The sequence below is a fragment of the Phaethon lepturus genome, unplaced genomic scaffold (genome assembly GCF_000687285.1).
Source record: "Phaethon lepturus isolate BGI_N335 unplaced genomic scaffold, ASM68728v1 scaffold2472, whole genome shotgun sequence".
Taxonomy (NCBI): Eukaryota; Metazoa; Chordata; class Aves; order Phaethontiformes; family Phaethontidae; genus Phaethon; species Phaethon lepturus.
Window position 1 is genome coordinate 12,219 of NW_010522417.1, and position 13,321 is coordinate 25,539.

Consider the following 13,321-nt stretch of genomic DNA (forward strand, 5'->3'; position numbering starts at 1 on the left):
AATAGTCCGGACATCACCTCACCTTGGACGCTACAAAGTGATGGACTACAATGAAGAGACAGAGACACAAGAGATGTGGAGAAGGTAACTGCTCAGGGTGGGACATGACAGCTAGGCAGCTACTCTTTGCCTTGTGGCAGGTTGACTGTTACCATTGTCTTCCTTAGAACAGGCAGTAAGTATACCTAATGCCACTACTTGTTTTCCTGCAGCTATTTATTTAAAGGTGGCTCCCAGTCAGTTTCAACTGAATCATTCTGCTTCTGCCTCAACAACAGGAAACTAGGAGAAACCCTTCAAATGTAAAGGACATGTGCTAGCTAGGAAGCTAACACATATCAGACTTAAGCATCAAATTATTTAGGGAATAAAACTTTACAAGGCAGGCAGTATTTTTTTTAAACAGGGAGAGTTCAGTTTGAAGAGGCACTTTGTTACAGCTTCCCTATAATAAGAACTCACTCTTCAATCTGTGTGGATTTACAGTGTGCCATAAAAAGGAAAGCAGCATTCTAGTTTGAAGACATGAAGAAGGCGCTATGAGAGACCTTAGCAAAGACCCAGTTTTACATAAAAGAGCTGGAGTGGGTGTTAGGTCAAGTGTGGTGGAGGCTTCTCATACTGACAGTGCAGGCTTCCCTCTATCATCTCAAAACTCAGGTCTCCATAACAACCCTGTCCTAAAACCTACCTCCAGCAGCCTGTGTATGCTGCTGCTGCAAGCGTTCATGTGGCACTCCTAGGTCTCCTAGCTGCTGCCAGTTTCTTTTGTGGATTGTAGTTACCACCTCCCTGGTCTCCCTGGCTGATCAGGTTCTGGTCCAAATTGTCTTCCTTGTTCAGAATACTCAGCATGAACTTACTCTAATCTATTTAGTCTTATAAAATGCCTTTCTTCCCTGCTGGAAGTCTGTTTCTTCTGTCTAACTGCAGGTATTCTTCCTTCTTCAGGCCTACTTCTCGACACAACACCAGAAAAACATGGAAGGATGATGGAATGAATTCATTAGAGTTCAAGCTCCTTTCCAGGACAAAGCATCCTCTTTATACCAACATCACTGTGGACATTGGATATGTTCCCCCATTTTCTTAAGGGAATGAAAGTTTGGGCTCAGCATGGCAGCATGCCTGTGGACATTCAGCCTCTACCTCCTGTTGTGGTGTGGAGTCTGCATCACCTGAGACCAATCCTTCTGTCTTTCACACATTTCACTTTTCTGACTGTTTAAGATTTAGAAGAAAAGGCTTCAGGAATAGGGCACAATAGCTAATAATCAGGCTGTGGCTTACTGTAAAAATTGTCAAAGCACTGTAAAACTAACCACTGAGCCAGACCTCCCACCTAGCCCTCGGTGACCAAGGTCTCTTTGACCTGACCCACAGCTGGATAGCTCTGGGCTTCAAGCCATTGTGTCAGATGGGTCTCTGAAGTGCTGTATTTTGGGAGAGTGCTGAAGCTACAGTTGTGTAAATATCTTGAGTAAAATAAATGGAGTTACATGTTTGGGTTAAGATTTTCTAGAATATTTAACAAGAGTGTAATAAAGGAGAAAGTTGCCTTGAAGCCAGCCTTTTTTCTGGCCTCATCTATCAGTGTTTAAATGTTTTTATTGTAGCTCTAAGAAATTCAGGCTGAAGGGGAACAGAGGCTCTTACCTAGTCCAACCTCCTGCTCAGAGTAGGGAAATTAATCTAGTAGATCAACTTTGAAAGATAATTAATTGTTTGAGCAATAGCTGAAATGAACATGTCACTTGTGGAGCTGTGACCCTGGGAGGGAAGGCATTTGTACTTACCCAACTGTAAGACTGACACAGGCTGCCCAAGACCTTCCCCCTTCTATAATCTTTACAGAGAAAGTCAGTCAGTCAGGTGGTAGAATGGCCTACCACGTCCAGTTATTTTGCAAGCATGACACAGACAGGGTATTTTTGCTTGTTACTTGTAGATACTAAAATTCCCCGTTCACTGAAAAGCTGCATCTATCCCATTAGCACCTAGGGATTTATTTAAGGTTTCAGCCTTCTCTACAGTTGGAATGAGTCAACCAGCCAGAGAGCTATTCTTCAGTATTATATAAAGCAGAAGCTCCTTTTTGTCATGTAATTCTTAATAAATGTGTCCTAAAAGAAACTCTCCCAAGCCTGGCTTCACATCTACCTGCCAGGGATGCACATCCAACAAGCAGGTATAAGGACAGTTAGGTATAAAGCAGTAAGGAAAGTGCTCTGAGATTTTAGCAGAAATCCTGCAGCATACTGGACTTTCACCAATCTTCTAAAACAAGACTCGCAAATAGACACTTTGCTGACAGTGCAGCCCAAAGCATTAAAAAGTGCAGACAACACTTTCTTTCCTTCTGACATAGTTGGCTACTGCATTTCCTTCCACCTCTCTCCTGAAAAACACAGAGCCTGCTGCAGAACCAAGACTTACATTTTGACACAGTGAGCTTGAGCTCATGAAGAACAAGAGAAGCTTTTTGAATTCAATGGAGTGTAATTTATTGAGAGATTTTAAACATCTCTGCCCCTATTACCATTACTGCCCTTCCCTCACATGTAAGCAGTTTTTCCTCAGGCTGGAAAAAATGAGCTTTTCTCAGCAAGTTGTTGTAGTTGCTGAAGAATTCTTGTGCTTTTAATGAGAAAAGACTATCCTGTTCCTTTTGAATTCATGCCAACATTGGCAGTGGTAGGTAGCCTTCCCCCTACAACAAATAAGAAGTTTAGGAGTATTTGCAAGAACAAAATTTTTTTTCAGGAGACATAGTTCCTTCCACTGGACCAGCCCAAACAAGGACACTTTTGCAATAATGTCCCAGCAGAAAGTGCATAGAAGAACATGAAGACCTGGCCCTTGGCTCAGTCTGTATCTCCAGTCCTCACAAAAGGAAATTCTCACCCAATCAATTGGATGCTGTGAAGAAAAACGTTCTCCTGTGCTACTGAAGTACTCTTTCAAGCAGAGTGCTGAGAGTCATCTGCTGTAAAAGCAACCACAAACAGGATTTGTTGCCATTTCCTATAACCTGCCTGGTATCCACCCTTACGAGATCTTCGGCTGCATGCTGAAATCCACCGTGATGTTGACATATAGAGGGTTATGTTCCACTGAGAGCAGTTTATATGAACAAGAGTTGAGCCCATCTGTTTTCCATGTTCTAGATACCTGACGTAGAAGCTTCATCCTGAGGACAAAGAGGAGAAAAATCTTCATTGACATGCATAGAAGAGTTCTGAGCTCTTTGCCACCACTAGCAAACTTAAAGAGGCAGAGCTACAGCCATTCTTTATCTATTGGGAGTGTGAAGTCCTGTTTTCATGTCCTTAGGATGGACAATCAGACATAGTGAAAAGAAGTCCTTTGGTTTCATGTCTGAAATCATGTGCTTAAACCACATGCAATGTCACGATAACTTCAGAAGTTTCTAAGGAACCCAGTGGATTCTGGGCAGATCTCATGTACAGAACAACAGCTGCCAGCTGTAAACAGTGGTGTCACAGGGGTGTACTCCAGAGCCTCTGGGTACCACAAAATGCCTACTTGGCCTAGAGCAAAGAACTTGGTGCCTGGCTCCTAGCCACACAGCAAGACAAGGAAAGGTGGAACACTGTTCTTGACTCACCTCTCTCCATTCTCCTCATTACCGTGGTCTCGTTTGTGGAAGATCATTGTGTATCTGGCTACATCAGCAGACGGCCTCACCACTCTCATCTTCTGCATCTCAACCCTGGAAGAAACAATAGTGCCATAAGCAAGACATCACCTATAACAAGCTCTTAAGGAAAAAAACCCCAACATTTGGAGACTTCATCTCTTCTAGAGGCCATCAAAGCAAGCACAGAGAACTGTACAAAACTCATCTTCATCTCCTCCACAACCCATTTTGCCAGAGAAAATGGGCTTCAGAGTTGTTTCTGGAGAACAGGTCCAGTAGGGTGACAGATACCGCTTTCTTTTGAGCAGAAGCAGGTAGCTACTACAGTACAGATCCTGTAGACCTTTAAGCACACATTATACAACACAGTACATTTCAATTAGTATTATCTGGTCTAGTTTGTACTGTCCTGTATTAAGCCTAGAAGGGCTGTAGCAAGATTGTACACATTGTGCAACAAGTTCATCTCTACTCCTGCAATAAAGTGCCTATACTTGATAGTTCTCCACTTAAAAAAAGATTGTTTTCTTTTTTAAATACTTGGCCCACAGCTGCAAAATTTTTATTTGTTGACATGAAGAAAAATTTCTTTCCAAGAGCAGTGCTAGAAACACTAAGCCCCATGCACAGATTTAAGTGTCTGACATCAGGCACTTGGTTGAAGCTTTTAGCCTTAAGCGTATCTGTGGAACACAACAATTTTGCTCTGCCAGCAGAAAGGATTATCTTCATGACAATGGAATTAAGGAATAGCCCAGGTCTTTGCTAGTCATATTAGCAGCTGAAAGAGCAGTAAGAAACCAAGAACTGAAGAAGCTGACCCCTACAGCTTTCCAGTGACTGTCTGTAGCAGTAAATTATCAAATAAATGATCTGAAAATATCTTTGGACTCCACACCTTAGGAAGGGGCCCAAAAGAGACCATCACATTTAGCATAGAGGCACAAGAGCAGGACCTAGAGCGCTCAGGCCCCGAGTTCTTGTAGATACCGAAGGGGATGCTGCCATCTGCTGTCTTGGCAGAGGAAGGCTGTGAGGATCTCCGTACAACAACCTGCCAACACAGCAAGCTTCCCATTACCTACCCGCCGCAAACTCTGTAACCAGCCCAGTCCAAGATCTACCCAAGAGGAAAGGCATGGGCCAAGGCCAGCTGCAGCGTGTACTCTGGGTCACACGATTTGGTTTCCATACCAAGAACACAACAGCTGCAAAGTTATGAGGTGCCACTTGCGTGGCATCGCTTTGCCATGCCACAAAAGCATCACTTTTGATTCCAACCACTTGCAAACATTGTGGAGACCCTCAGTAAATCCTGCTGATCTGCTGCACTGCTGGTCCTCTGCTGCCCACAGGAACATTTGAAAGAACACCCTTATCACCTTTGTTCGCTCATTAACTATGACACTTCTCAAGAAGCTGAGGAATAAGATGGTACCAGACTATGCCCTACCACTACAAAAGCCAGCTCCCAAGAGGTCACAGAGAAGAAGATGGTGTATCTAGCTAGGGGTAGAGAGACACAAAAAGTTGTGATTAAGAAGGGACAGAAATCCATGTCATTGTCAGAGCTTTTAGATTTCTTGAGATACAGCTGAACTGACCCAGAGAAAAACTTCCATTTGGAAATTTCTAACTTTAACACAATTGATTTCACCAGTATAATTATTTAATATCACCAGGGGTATGAATTTTATGTCCTCCAAATGTTTGTTTGCATATTTAAGCCATTGAAAAGGACAAACACTTAAGAATGACAGAGTACACCCAAGTTACAAACTGACAGGCTCTGCCAGCAGAGCTTGCAGGTTTGTGAAGTTGTGTTGTTGGGTTTTTTCCTTCCTTCACTACCAGCAATGCAGGATTAGAGGTTTCCTCCTAGGCAAAGGGCAAAAGAGCAACATAAAACCTTCATTGACTTCTTTGTCCCACTAAACCTCTCCAACTAACAAGTTTCTCCTACTTTGACAGGCATGTCTGCAAAACTACTTTTCACAAGACCAAAGTACATATGCACATACATGCAGTCTTTCTGAAATTCAAGTTATTCACTATATTATCTATCGTCACCACCACCCACATAAAAACTAAGCCCTGCTCGGAGCAAACCATGGTAGTCAATGAATGCAAAAATACCCAATCTCACCAAAACACTCCCACACTCTTGCAAAGTATTGGAACTCAATACATTTATGTCTCTTTGGCAAATCACACTCCAAAGACTTCAATCTTATTATTTCAGAAATTGGTTATAACCAAGCAAGAATACAAATTCTGTGTGGCTGAGACAAAAACCAAATGAACAAACCAAAAAAAACCCACAACAAATGCCACACCCAACCAAATAAGGCTGTCAGGAGGAGGACCAGGCAAGCCCAACCTTTTCAAAGAGGAAACCCTTCACAGAACCGCATCTCACACTCCAAATCCCCACTGCAATACTGTTTTGAATTGAAGGCTAGGTGTGAAGTCACATCAATTTTTTTTATTTTTTAAATCGATGCCTCCCTCTCTCACACCCATTTCCCTATAGCCTTTTATTTATTACCTGATTCGAAGGTCGTCATCTTCTCCACCCCAACCCCAGTAGTTGTTAGAGAATCCATTCACCTTGGAAAACTGATCTCTTGTTAGAGCAGTTACACCTCCAAAATATCCCTGGTACCGTAACCTAGAAGTATGCAAGAAGAGAGAACGAAGAATTAAAAGTCAAGTTCTACCAAGAATGAAAATATCACCCTCAAACTCTGGATCTAGACCTGTCTTTCACAGAGTTAAGGGTGCACAAATCCATGGGGTAGGTCTTGTTCCCCTCCTCATAAAAAGGCGGCCAGAACTCTCCAAGTGAGAGAATGCAGCCTCCTTCAATATTTTTTTTCTCCTTTTACACGACTCCTCTTGCCAGCCAAAAAGGCAATTCACCTCAAGGACTCTGATATCAGAGTAGAAAAGGAACAGAGCTGTGCACTAATATAGCAGAAGCTTTGCAATAATGATGGCGAGCCATCGACTATCTTAGCGCTGAATCTGAAAAACTTGGAATGAAATCAGATCGCAGCAAGAGAGCATGGGCTATGGGATATTGCAGGACGAATTCCAAGGTAAGGTACAGTGCAAGTTACTTAGTAACCCAGTAATGGAGCTCAGCTCTGAAGATTAATTTCTAACTTCTACCTTCCTTCTCCTGGAAACTGCATCTACTTAAAAAAGATATTTACATACCATTCTTATCTATCTTCCTACACCCTTTTGCAATGGCTTTTTATGATACCCTCCTCTTTCCTGGTAAGCATTACAACACAGCCTCTACTACATCACCACTGCCAACTTCAGCACTGATGTGCACATGGCTACAGATTGCATTTTGATTTCTAGATGTATGTGGATCTAGAGTTGAACAAATTGCCAGGGCTAGAAAGTATCCATTATGGCAATTGACATGCCAGACAAGCAAAGGTGCAATGTCTATTATTATTTCTCATTTACCATGAATCTAATTAGAAAAAAAAAAAATAACCCCAAAAAACCACCACAGACAACCTCCCTCATAGAATATTTTCCTGCCTGATTTTTGCTCCTGTCATAGCATCACAGGAGAAATGCAGAGGTTGGAAGGGGCCTCTGGAGATCAGCTAGTCCAACCCCTCTGCTCAGAGCAGGGTCTGCTAGAGCAAGCTGCTAAGGACCACTTCCATTAGGTTCTGAGCATGTCCAAGGATGGAGACTCCACAATCTCTCTAGGCCTATTCCTGTATTTGATCACCCTCACAGTAAAAAAAAAATTCACCAAGAAAAAAAAAACCCCAAAACACAACACACCAAAACTTTTTTGTATGTTTAAATGAAATTTTCTGTATTTCAGTTTGTGCCTGTTGCCTCTTGCCTTTCACTGAGAAGGGTCCGGCTCCACTTTCTTTACTCTCTCCATCAGGTATTGACACATTGACAAGATCCCCCTCTGCCTCCTCTGCTCCAGGCTGAACAGTCCCAGCACTCGCAGCCTCTCAACATGTCAGATGTTGCAATCCCTCAATCATCTTCATGACTCGCTCCAGTATGTCCATGCTTTTATTGTGCTAGGGAACCCAGAACTGCACACAGCACTCCAGGTATTGTCTCAATGGTGCTGAGTAGAAGGGAACAATCACCTCCCTCAACCTGCTGACAACACTCCTCCTAATGCAGCCCCCAATGTTGCTGGCCTTTGTCATGAGGGCACACTGCTGTCACAGACCCTTTTCTGTAAACAGTAAAAAAAAAATTCACCAAGAAAAAAAAAACCCCAAAACACAACACACCAAAACTTTTTTGTATGTTTAAATGAAATTTTCTGTATTTCAGTTTGTGCCTGTTGCCTCTTGCCTTTCACTGAGAAGGGTCCGGCTCCACTTTCTTTACTCTCTCCATCAGGTATTGACACATTGACAAGATCCCCCTCTGCCTCCTCTGCTCCAGGCTGAACAGTCCCAGCACTCGCAGCCTCTCAACATGTCAGATGTTGCAATCCCTCAATCATCTTCATGACTCGCTCCAGTATGTCCATGCTTTTATTGTGCTAGGGAACCCAGAACTGCACACAGCACTCCAGGTATTGTCTCAATGGTGCTGAGTAGAAGGGAACAATCACCTCCCTCAACCTGCTGACAACACTCCTCCTAATGCAGCCCCCAATGTTGCTGGCCTTTGTCATGAGGGCACACTGCTGTCACAGACCCTTTTCTGTAAAGCTGCTTTCCATACAGTTGGCCTCCAACACCTACTGGTGCAAGGAGTTGCTCCTCTTCAGGTGCAGGACTCTGCATTTTCTCTTTGTTGAACTTTAGGATCCTGTCAGCCACATTCTCCAGCCTGACAGTTCCCAGTACATCAACCGCCCCTCCAAGATTTCCATCTGCTGAAAACTTGCTGAATCTGCCCTATCGTCCAGGTTACTAATGAAGATACTAACCAGTACCAGCACCAGTATCAAACTCTGGAGTAAACCACTAATTGACTGGCCTCCAGCCAGACTTTGCTCCAATGATTAGAACCCTTTAAGCCCAGCAGTTATGCCAGTTTTCAGTCCATCCTTCATCACTTTTGACAAAGTGGATGTTATGGGAGACAGTGTTGAAAGCCTTTTTAAATCAAGATAAACATTATCCGCTAACTCCTCCCTCATCCATCAAGCTAGTCAAATCAGAGAAGGCTATCAGGTTGTGCAGGCATGACTTGTGAACAAATTTCCTTCATCACCTTCCCAAGGATTAAAAGGTGACGTTGACCAGCCTGTATTTCCTCAAATCCTCCTTCGCGCCTGTCCTGAAGATAGAAGTGACCTTTGTTCTCTTCTAGTACTCAGGAACCTTCCCCAGTCATCATGACCTTTCAAAGATAACAGAACAGCCTCGCAATGACAGCAACCAGTTCCCTTAGCACTCATGGATACATCCCACCAGGTCACAGTTTGATTGAGTATTCCTTAGCTCGATCCTCCTCCACCAAGGGTTAAGTCTTCATATGTCCAGGCTTTTCTATGGGTATGAGAAGTCTGAGAATCCTGATGGCAAATCTTGCCAGTACGGACCAGGGCAGAGAAGGCATTGGGTATCCTGGCTGCCGCCTTGTCTTTTGTCACCAGGTCCCCTGCCACACTGCAGGTACACATTTTCCCTACCCTTCCCAGCAGCTGATGTACCTGTCGAAGCCCTTCACATTGCCCTTCATGTTGCTTGCAAGATTTAACTCCAGAAGGGCTTTGGTTTTCCTAACCTCATCCCTGCATGCTTAGACAGCATCTTGTGTGTCCTCACAAGTCATCTGACTCTCCACCTCTTGCATGCTTCCTTCTTCTATTCCAAGTTTTCTCAGGAGATCCTTGTTCATCCAATGCAGGCCTCCGTCCACCTTTGCTTGACTACCTGCAACTAAGAATGCACCATTCTTGAGCATGAAGGAGGCAAGTCCTGAAGATCTATCAGATCTCCCGAACCCCTCTTCTCTCCAGGGTCATCCCCCAAGTGATTCTTCCAAGCAGATCCCTGAACAGGAAGTCCAGGGTTGTGATCCTGGACACCCCTTGTTTGTAAGTATGAAGTTCAGCAGAACACGTCCCTTCATCAGCTCTGATCGCCTGTGTCAGGAAGTTATCATCAATTCACTTCAGGAATTTCCTGGATTACTTGTGCCCTGTTGTGTTGCCCTTCCAGCAGATAGCAGCAGCATGATTAAAGTCTTCCACAAGGACCAGGGCCTGTATACACAAGTCTTCTTCCAGTTGTCTGAAAAACACTTCAACTGTCATTGCTGGGACTGTGATATACTTCCCCAAAAGATGATGTTATCTATATAAACATACAAAAAAAGGACTGTCCTAGACAGATGCAGTCTCTCACGTGCTCCGAGTTTTTTTCTACTTCTGGCATTTTTACTCTTCCCAGCTCTCTCCCTTCTAGGAGAAGAGATAGAGGAGACCAACCACAAGGTAGCAGAGGCCCTATCAAGTTTTAATTATGCATCACTGTTGGGATCACCCTGCATGGCTCGACCGGTGTTCAACGATGAGATCCCAGAGATCGTATCACGTCGGGGTCACCAGTTGTGGGAGAAGGATGGACTTCACAACTCTATGAGAGTTATATTCTGAAGCCGTTTATTGTCTTGTCTGACTCCAATATATATCATAATTTTCGCTTAGTCACTGCGCACACACTCATGATTGGTTACAACCTGTTACACACACTATTGCAATTGGCTATATACAAAATATCACGCGCTGTCCACGCGCCCCTCACACAGTCAGGATTGCTGCTTGCAGGTGTTCCTGTTTTCCTCACTTCTTCTTAGTTGTTTACCACAGCTCCTTCTCCTCAAGGCTGAGCCGTGCAGATATCCAGCTGTTTACCAGCTTCTCAATGCTGCAGCTCCTTCTCCTTAAGGTCGAACCGTGCAGCTCAATGCCACAGCTCCTTCTCCTTAAGGTCGAGCCATGCAGGGTGATCCCAACACATCACCACCGTGAGACTTCTGCCATGGGTGGTCTAGAAAAATGCAGTGCACAGGTGGAACGGACAACAAGGACGTCCCATAGACAGTAACAGCAGGGAAGAGCCATCCCAGCCATGCCAGTCACCAACGCTCCCACATCCCCGCCATTCCAGCAGCCTGGTAGGATTTGGGAACTGACTGCCCACCCACACATCCATATATGCACCCCACTGCTTGCTCATGCATCCTGTAATTCCCCTACACCACTGGAGAGGCAGACACTGAAGGAGCCAGAGCTGTAACCAGGACAGTGCTGCCCACTCACCCTTCCTCAGGCAGAGCTGAATTGGCAGGGTCCAGTCATATCTTGCTCCTAGGTGACATCATCTGTAAAAATGCACCTCTGTAACAGTGTTCAACCACCTCTTCCCTGAGGACAAGAGAGGATCAGCTCCTCTGGGATTTTTAAAATTGACTGAAGAAACCATAGAACAGAAATGGTCATTAGGAAAGAATATTGTGCTGGTCTCAAGGAAATAGCTTTGCTATGTTAGGATTCCCACTGTTACCTTCAGAATTTGAATATATAAACCTTTTCCTAAAGAATCTAAACCCAAATTGTAGTTTATATAACTAAACATAGGGTACTTGCTCTCCAGAGGAGAACAGCTGCTAAGATTAGCGTAGAGGATATCCCCCTGGAAGAAAAACATGCAAACAACAACAACAACAACAACAACAACAACAACAACAACAACAAAACAAAACAAAACACAAAAAAACCAAAAAAAAACCACCCCAAGAAACCCATAGAAAACCCACATTCCTGCGTATGCCCAGGATATTTTGTGTTAATGCAGATCACGTATGACTTCAGTTTTCTCAATCCCATCTGAGCAACATGTCTCAGTATGCTCACCTCAGCCTAAGCAAAACACTGAGGCCACCCAACTGCGATTTGAACCTGTGGTCTCAGCTCAGTTTCGGTACCATTCCTGAGCTCAGAATCTGAATTCTTTCAGTCATACCCAGGAATTCCCTTGGTAGTGCATTATTACCCCCACTTCACAGATGTGTAAACAGAGGCAGTGACACAGAACAGGGGTTGGACTAGATGACTTTTAAAGGTCCCTTCCAACCCTAACTATTCTATGATTCTATGAATCTAATTCAAACCACCAGTATGCTAGTGAATACTGATGCAGGGTATTCACAACAAAAACATTTTGTCAATGTTACACTTTAAAGCCAAAGCTTAAACCTGACCCATAACTAACAGCTCCTTTAGGAGAAACCTGAGGAAATTTGTAGTAAGAAGATCCCTTAGTAAAAAAGCGGGGGGGAGGAATCCATCTGCATGCTTAGCTAAGCTAAACACTTGCAGTACCTAAGGCACAGGAGGTGCCTCAAGTTTTATGCCATGTTATTAGCCTGGATTCTATGTGCCTGTCAATTAACCAAAGCAAAGTTGCTGTTGCTTTGGTGCATGACCATCCTGTAGCCCTCTGCATTGTCTCTGCAAGGCACAGTGCTGCAAAAACTTTTCACGAGCCTAGTTCATTTGTGCTTGTTCCTGTTTTCACTGAATAACTGGAAAGTGGGTATATTATTCTGTATAAGAATTTGTACATCCCACCTCTTTCCTCATATATTTAACAAAGGAAACCCAGAAGTGAAGCAGACATTTACTTCAAAGTACTCTGATATCAGCTTTTGAAAAGCCCACTTCTAATTAATATTTAGAGTGACATGACATAAGAGGTGACTCTTGAAAGAAACACAGTCAATGAAACCACTCTAGTCATTAAATTCACCAAGCACAGGAGCAGTTTTTCTCTCTGAGGTGGACTGAACCTGACTTTTAACTTTAAATTATTTATATCCCATTATCACTTAGGGGACCCATTTAAAAATCAGAACAAATCATGTATTAGATGCTGTACAGCCAAATAATTAAAGGATGCCCTATCCCTTGGCAAATTCTCACACTTGAGCTCTCAATATCAGAAGCTACCTCTCCAACAGCAAAAGCTAAGTGGCAAGTTTTATTAGCACAACAGTAAGATCAGAGAGTCAAATCACAGGACTAGAAGACTGCAAATGTATTTCTAGCTTTGACAGAAGGTCTTCACACAACCTCGGTCACGTTGCTTTCCTCTCGAAACGCCCTTTACCTCACCCCAGAAACCAGAATTATGACAATGATCATTCATACAGGTGACCATGGAGCTCACTTCAGAGATGTCCATACAATTATCTTTTGTCAGAAGGCGCTCCAGACAGGCAGAGTGTTACCACTAGAAATCTGGTAGATAACAGCATACAGCTCCATCAGAAGAGGAACATTATCAGTAACCTGGCATTTCCCAGTTGGTATTCTTTCCATATTCCTGGTTTCTTACCTGTATCCAGTATTGTTCCTGCCAACTACAAGGTGCTTTGGTTGTCTGTCACACATGTAAATGTTGAAGTCATTTTCTGGCACCAGATCCACATCATGGAAAATGAAACAGTCCCAGTTCGCTTCTTTTAGGGCCTCTAGGTATCCTACATTCAGCAGTTTAGCTCGATTAAATTTGGTGCTGCCAGCCTGTGGAAGAGAATGGAAAAAACCTCTGAAGAAAGCATCAAACCTTTTGAACCAGAACTGCTCGCGGGCATTTGTTTTCATTGCGTAGTTTGCAACCGCATTCC

General features: G+C 43.6%; 2 protein-coding genes across 2 annotated transcripts in view; one reads left to right on the plus strand and one right to left on the minus strand.

Moving 5' to 3' along the window:
• The window catches only part of LOC104616697 (beta-1,4-galactosyltransferase 3-like), a 13,178-nt gene extending 12,085 nt beyond the window's left edge, over positions 1–1,093 (plus strand). The window contains 2 exon segments of the mRNA XM_010281789.1: positions 6–84; positions 952–1,093. Of these exon segments, the coding sequence (XP_010280091.1) occupies positions 6–84; positions 952–1,093 (221 nt within the window).
• A 1,656-nt stretch (positions 1,094–2,749) lies between these two features.
• Positions 2,750–13,321, minus strand: part of B4GALT4 (UDP-Gal:betaGlcNAc beta 1,4- galactosyltransferase, polypeptide 4) — a 17,617-nt gene continuing 7,045 nt past the window's right edge. The window contains exons 3-6 of the mRNA XM_010281790.1: positions 13,030–13,217; positions 6,210–6,332; positions 3,629–3,733; positions 2,750–3,190 (exon numbers count right to left, since the gene is read on the minus strand). Coding sequence (XP_010280092.1) covers positions 3,049–3,190; positions 3,629–3,733; positions 6,210–6,332; positions 13,030–13,217 — 558 coding nt within the window. The 3' untranslated portion in view covers positions 2,750–3,048. The remainder of the gene's footprint in view (positions 3,191–3,628; positions 3,734–6,209; positions 6,333–13,029; positions 13,218–13,321) is intronic.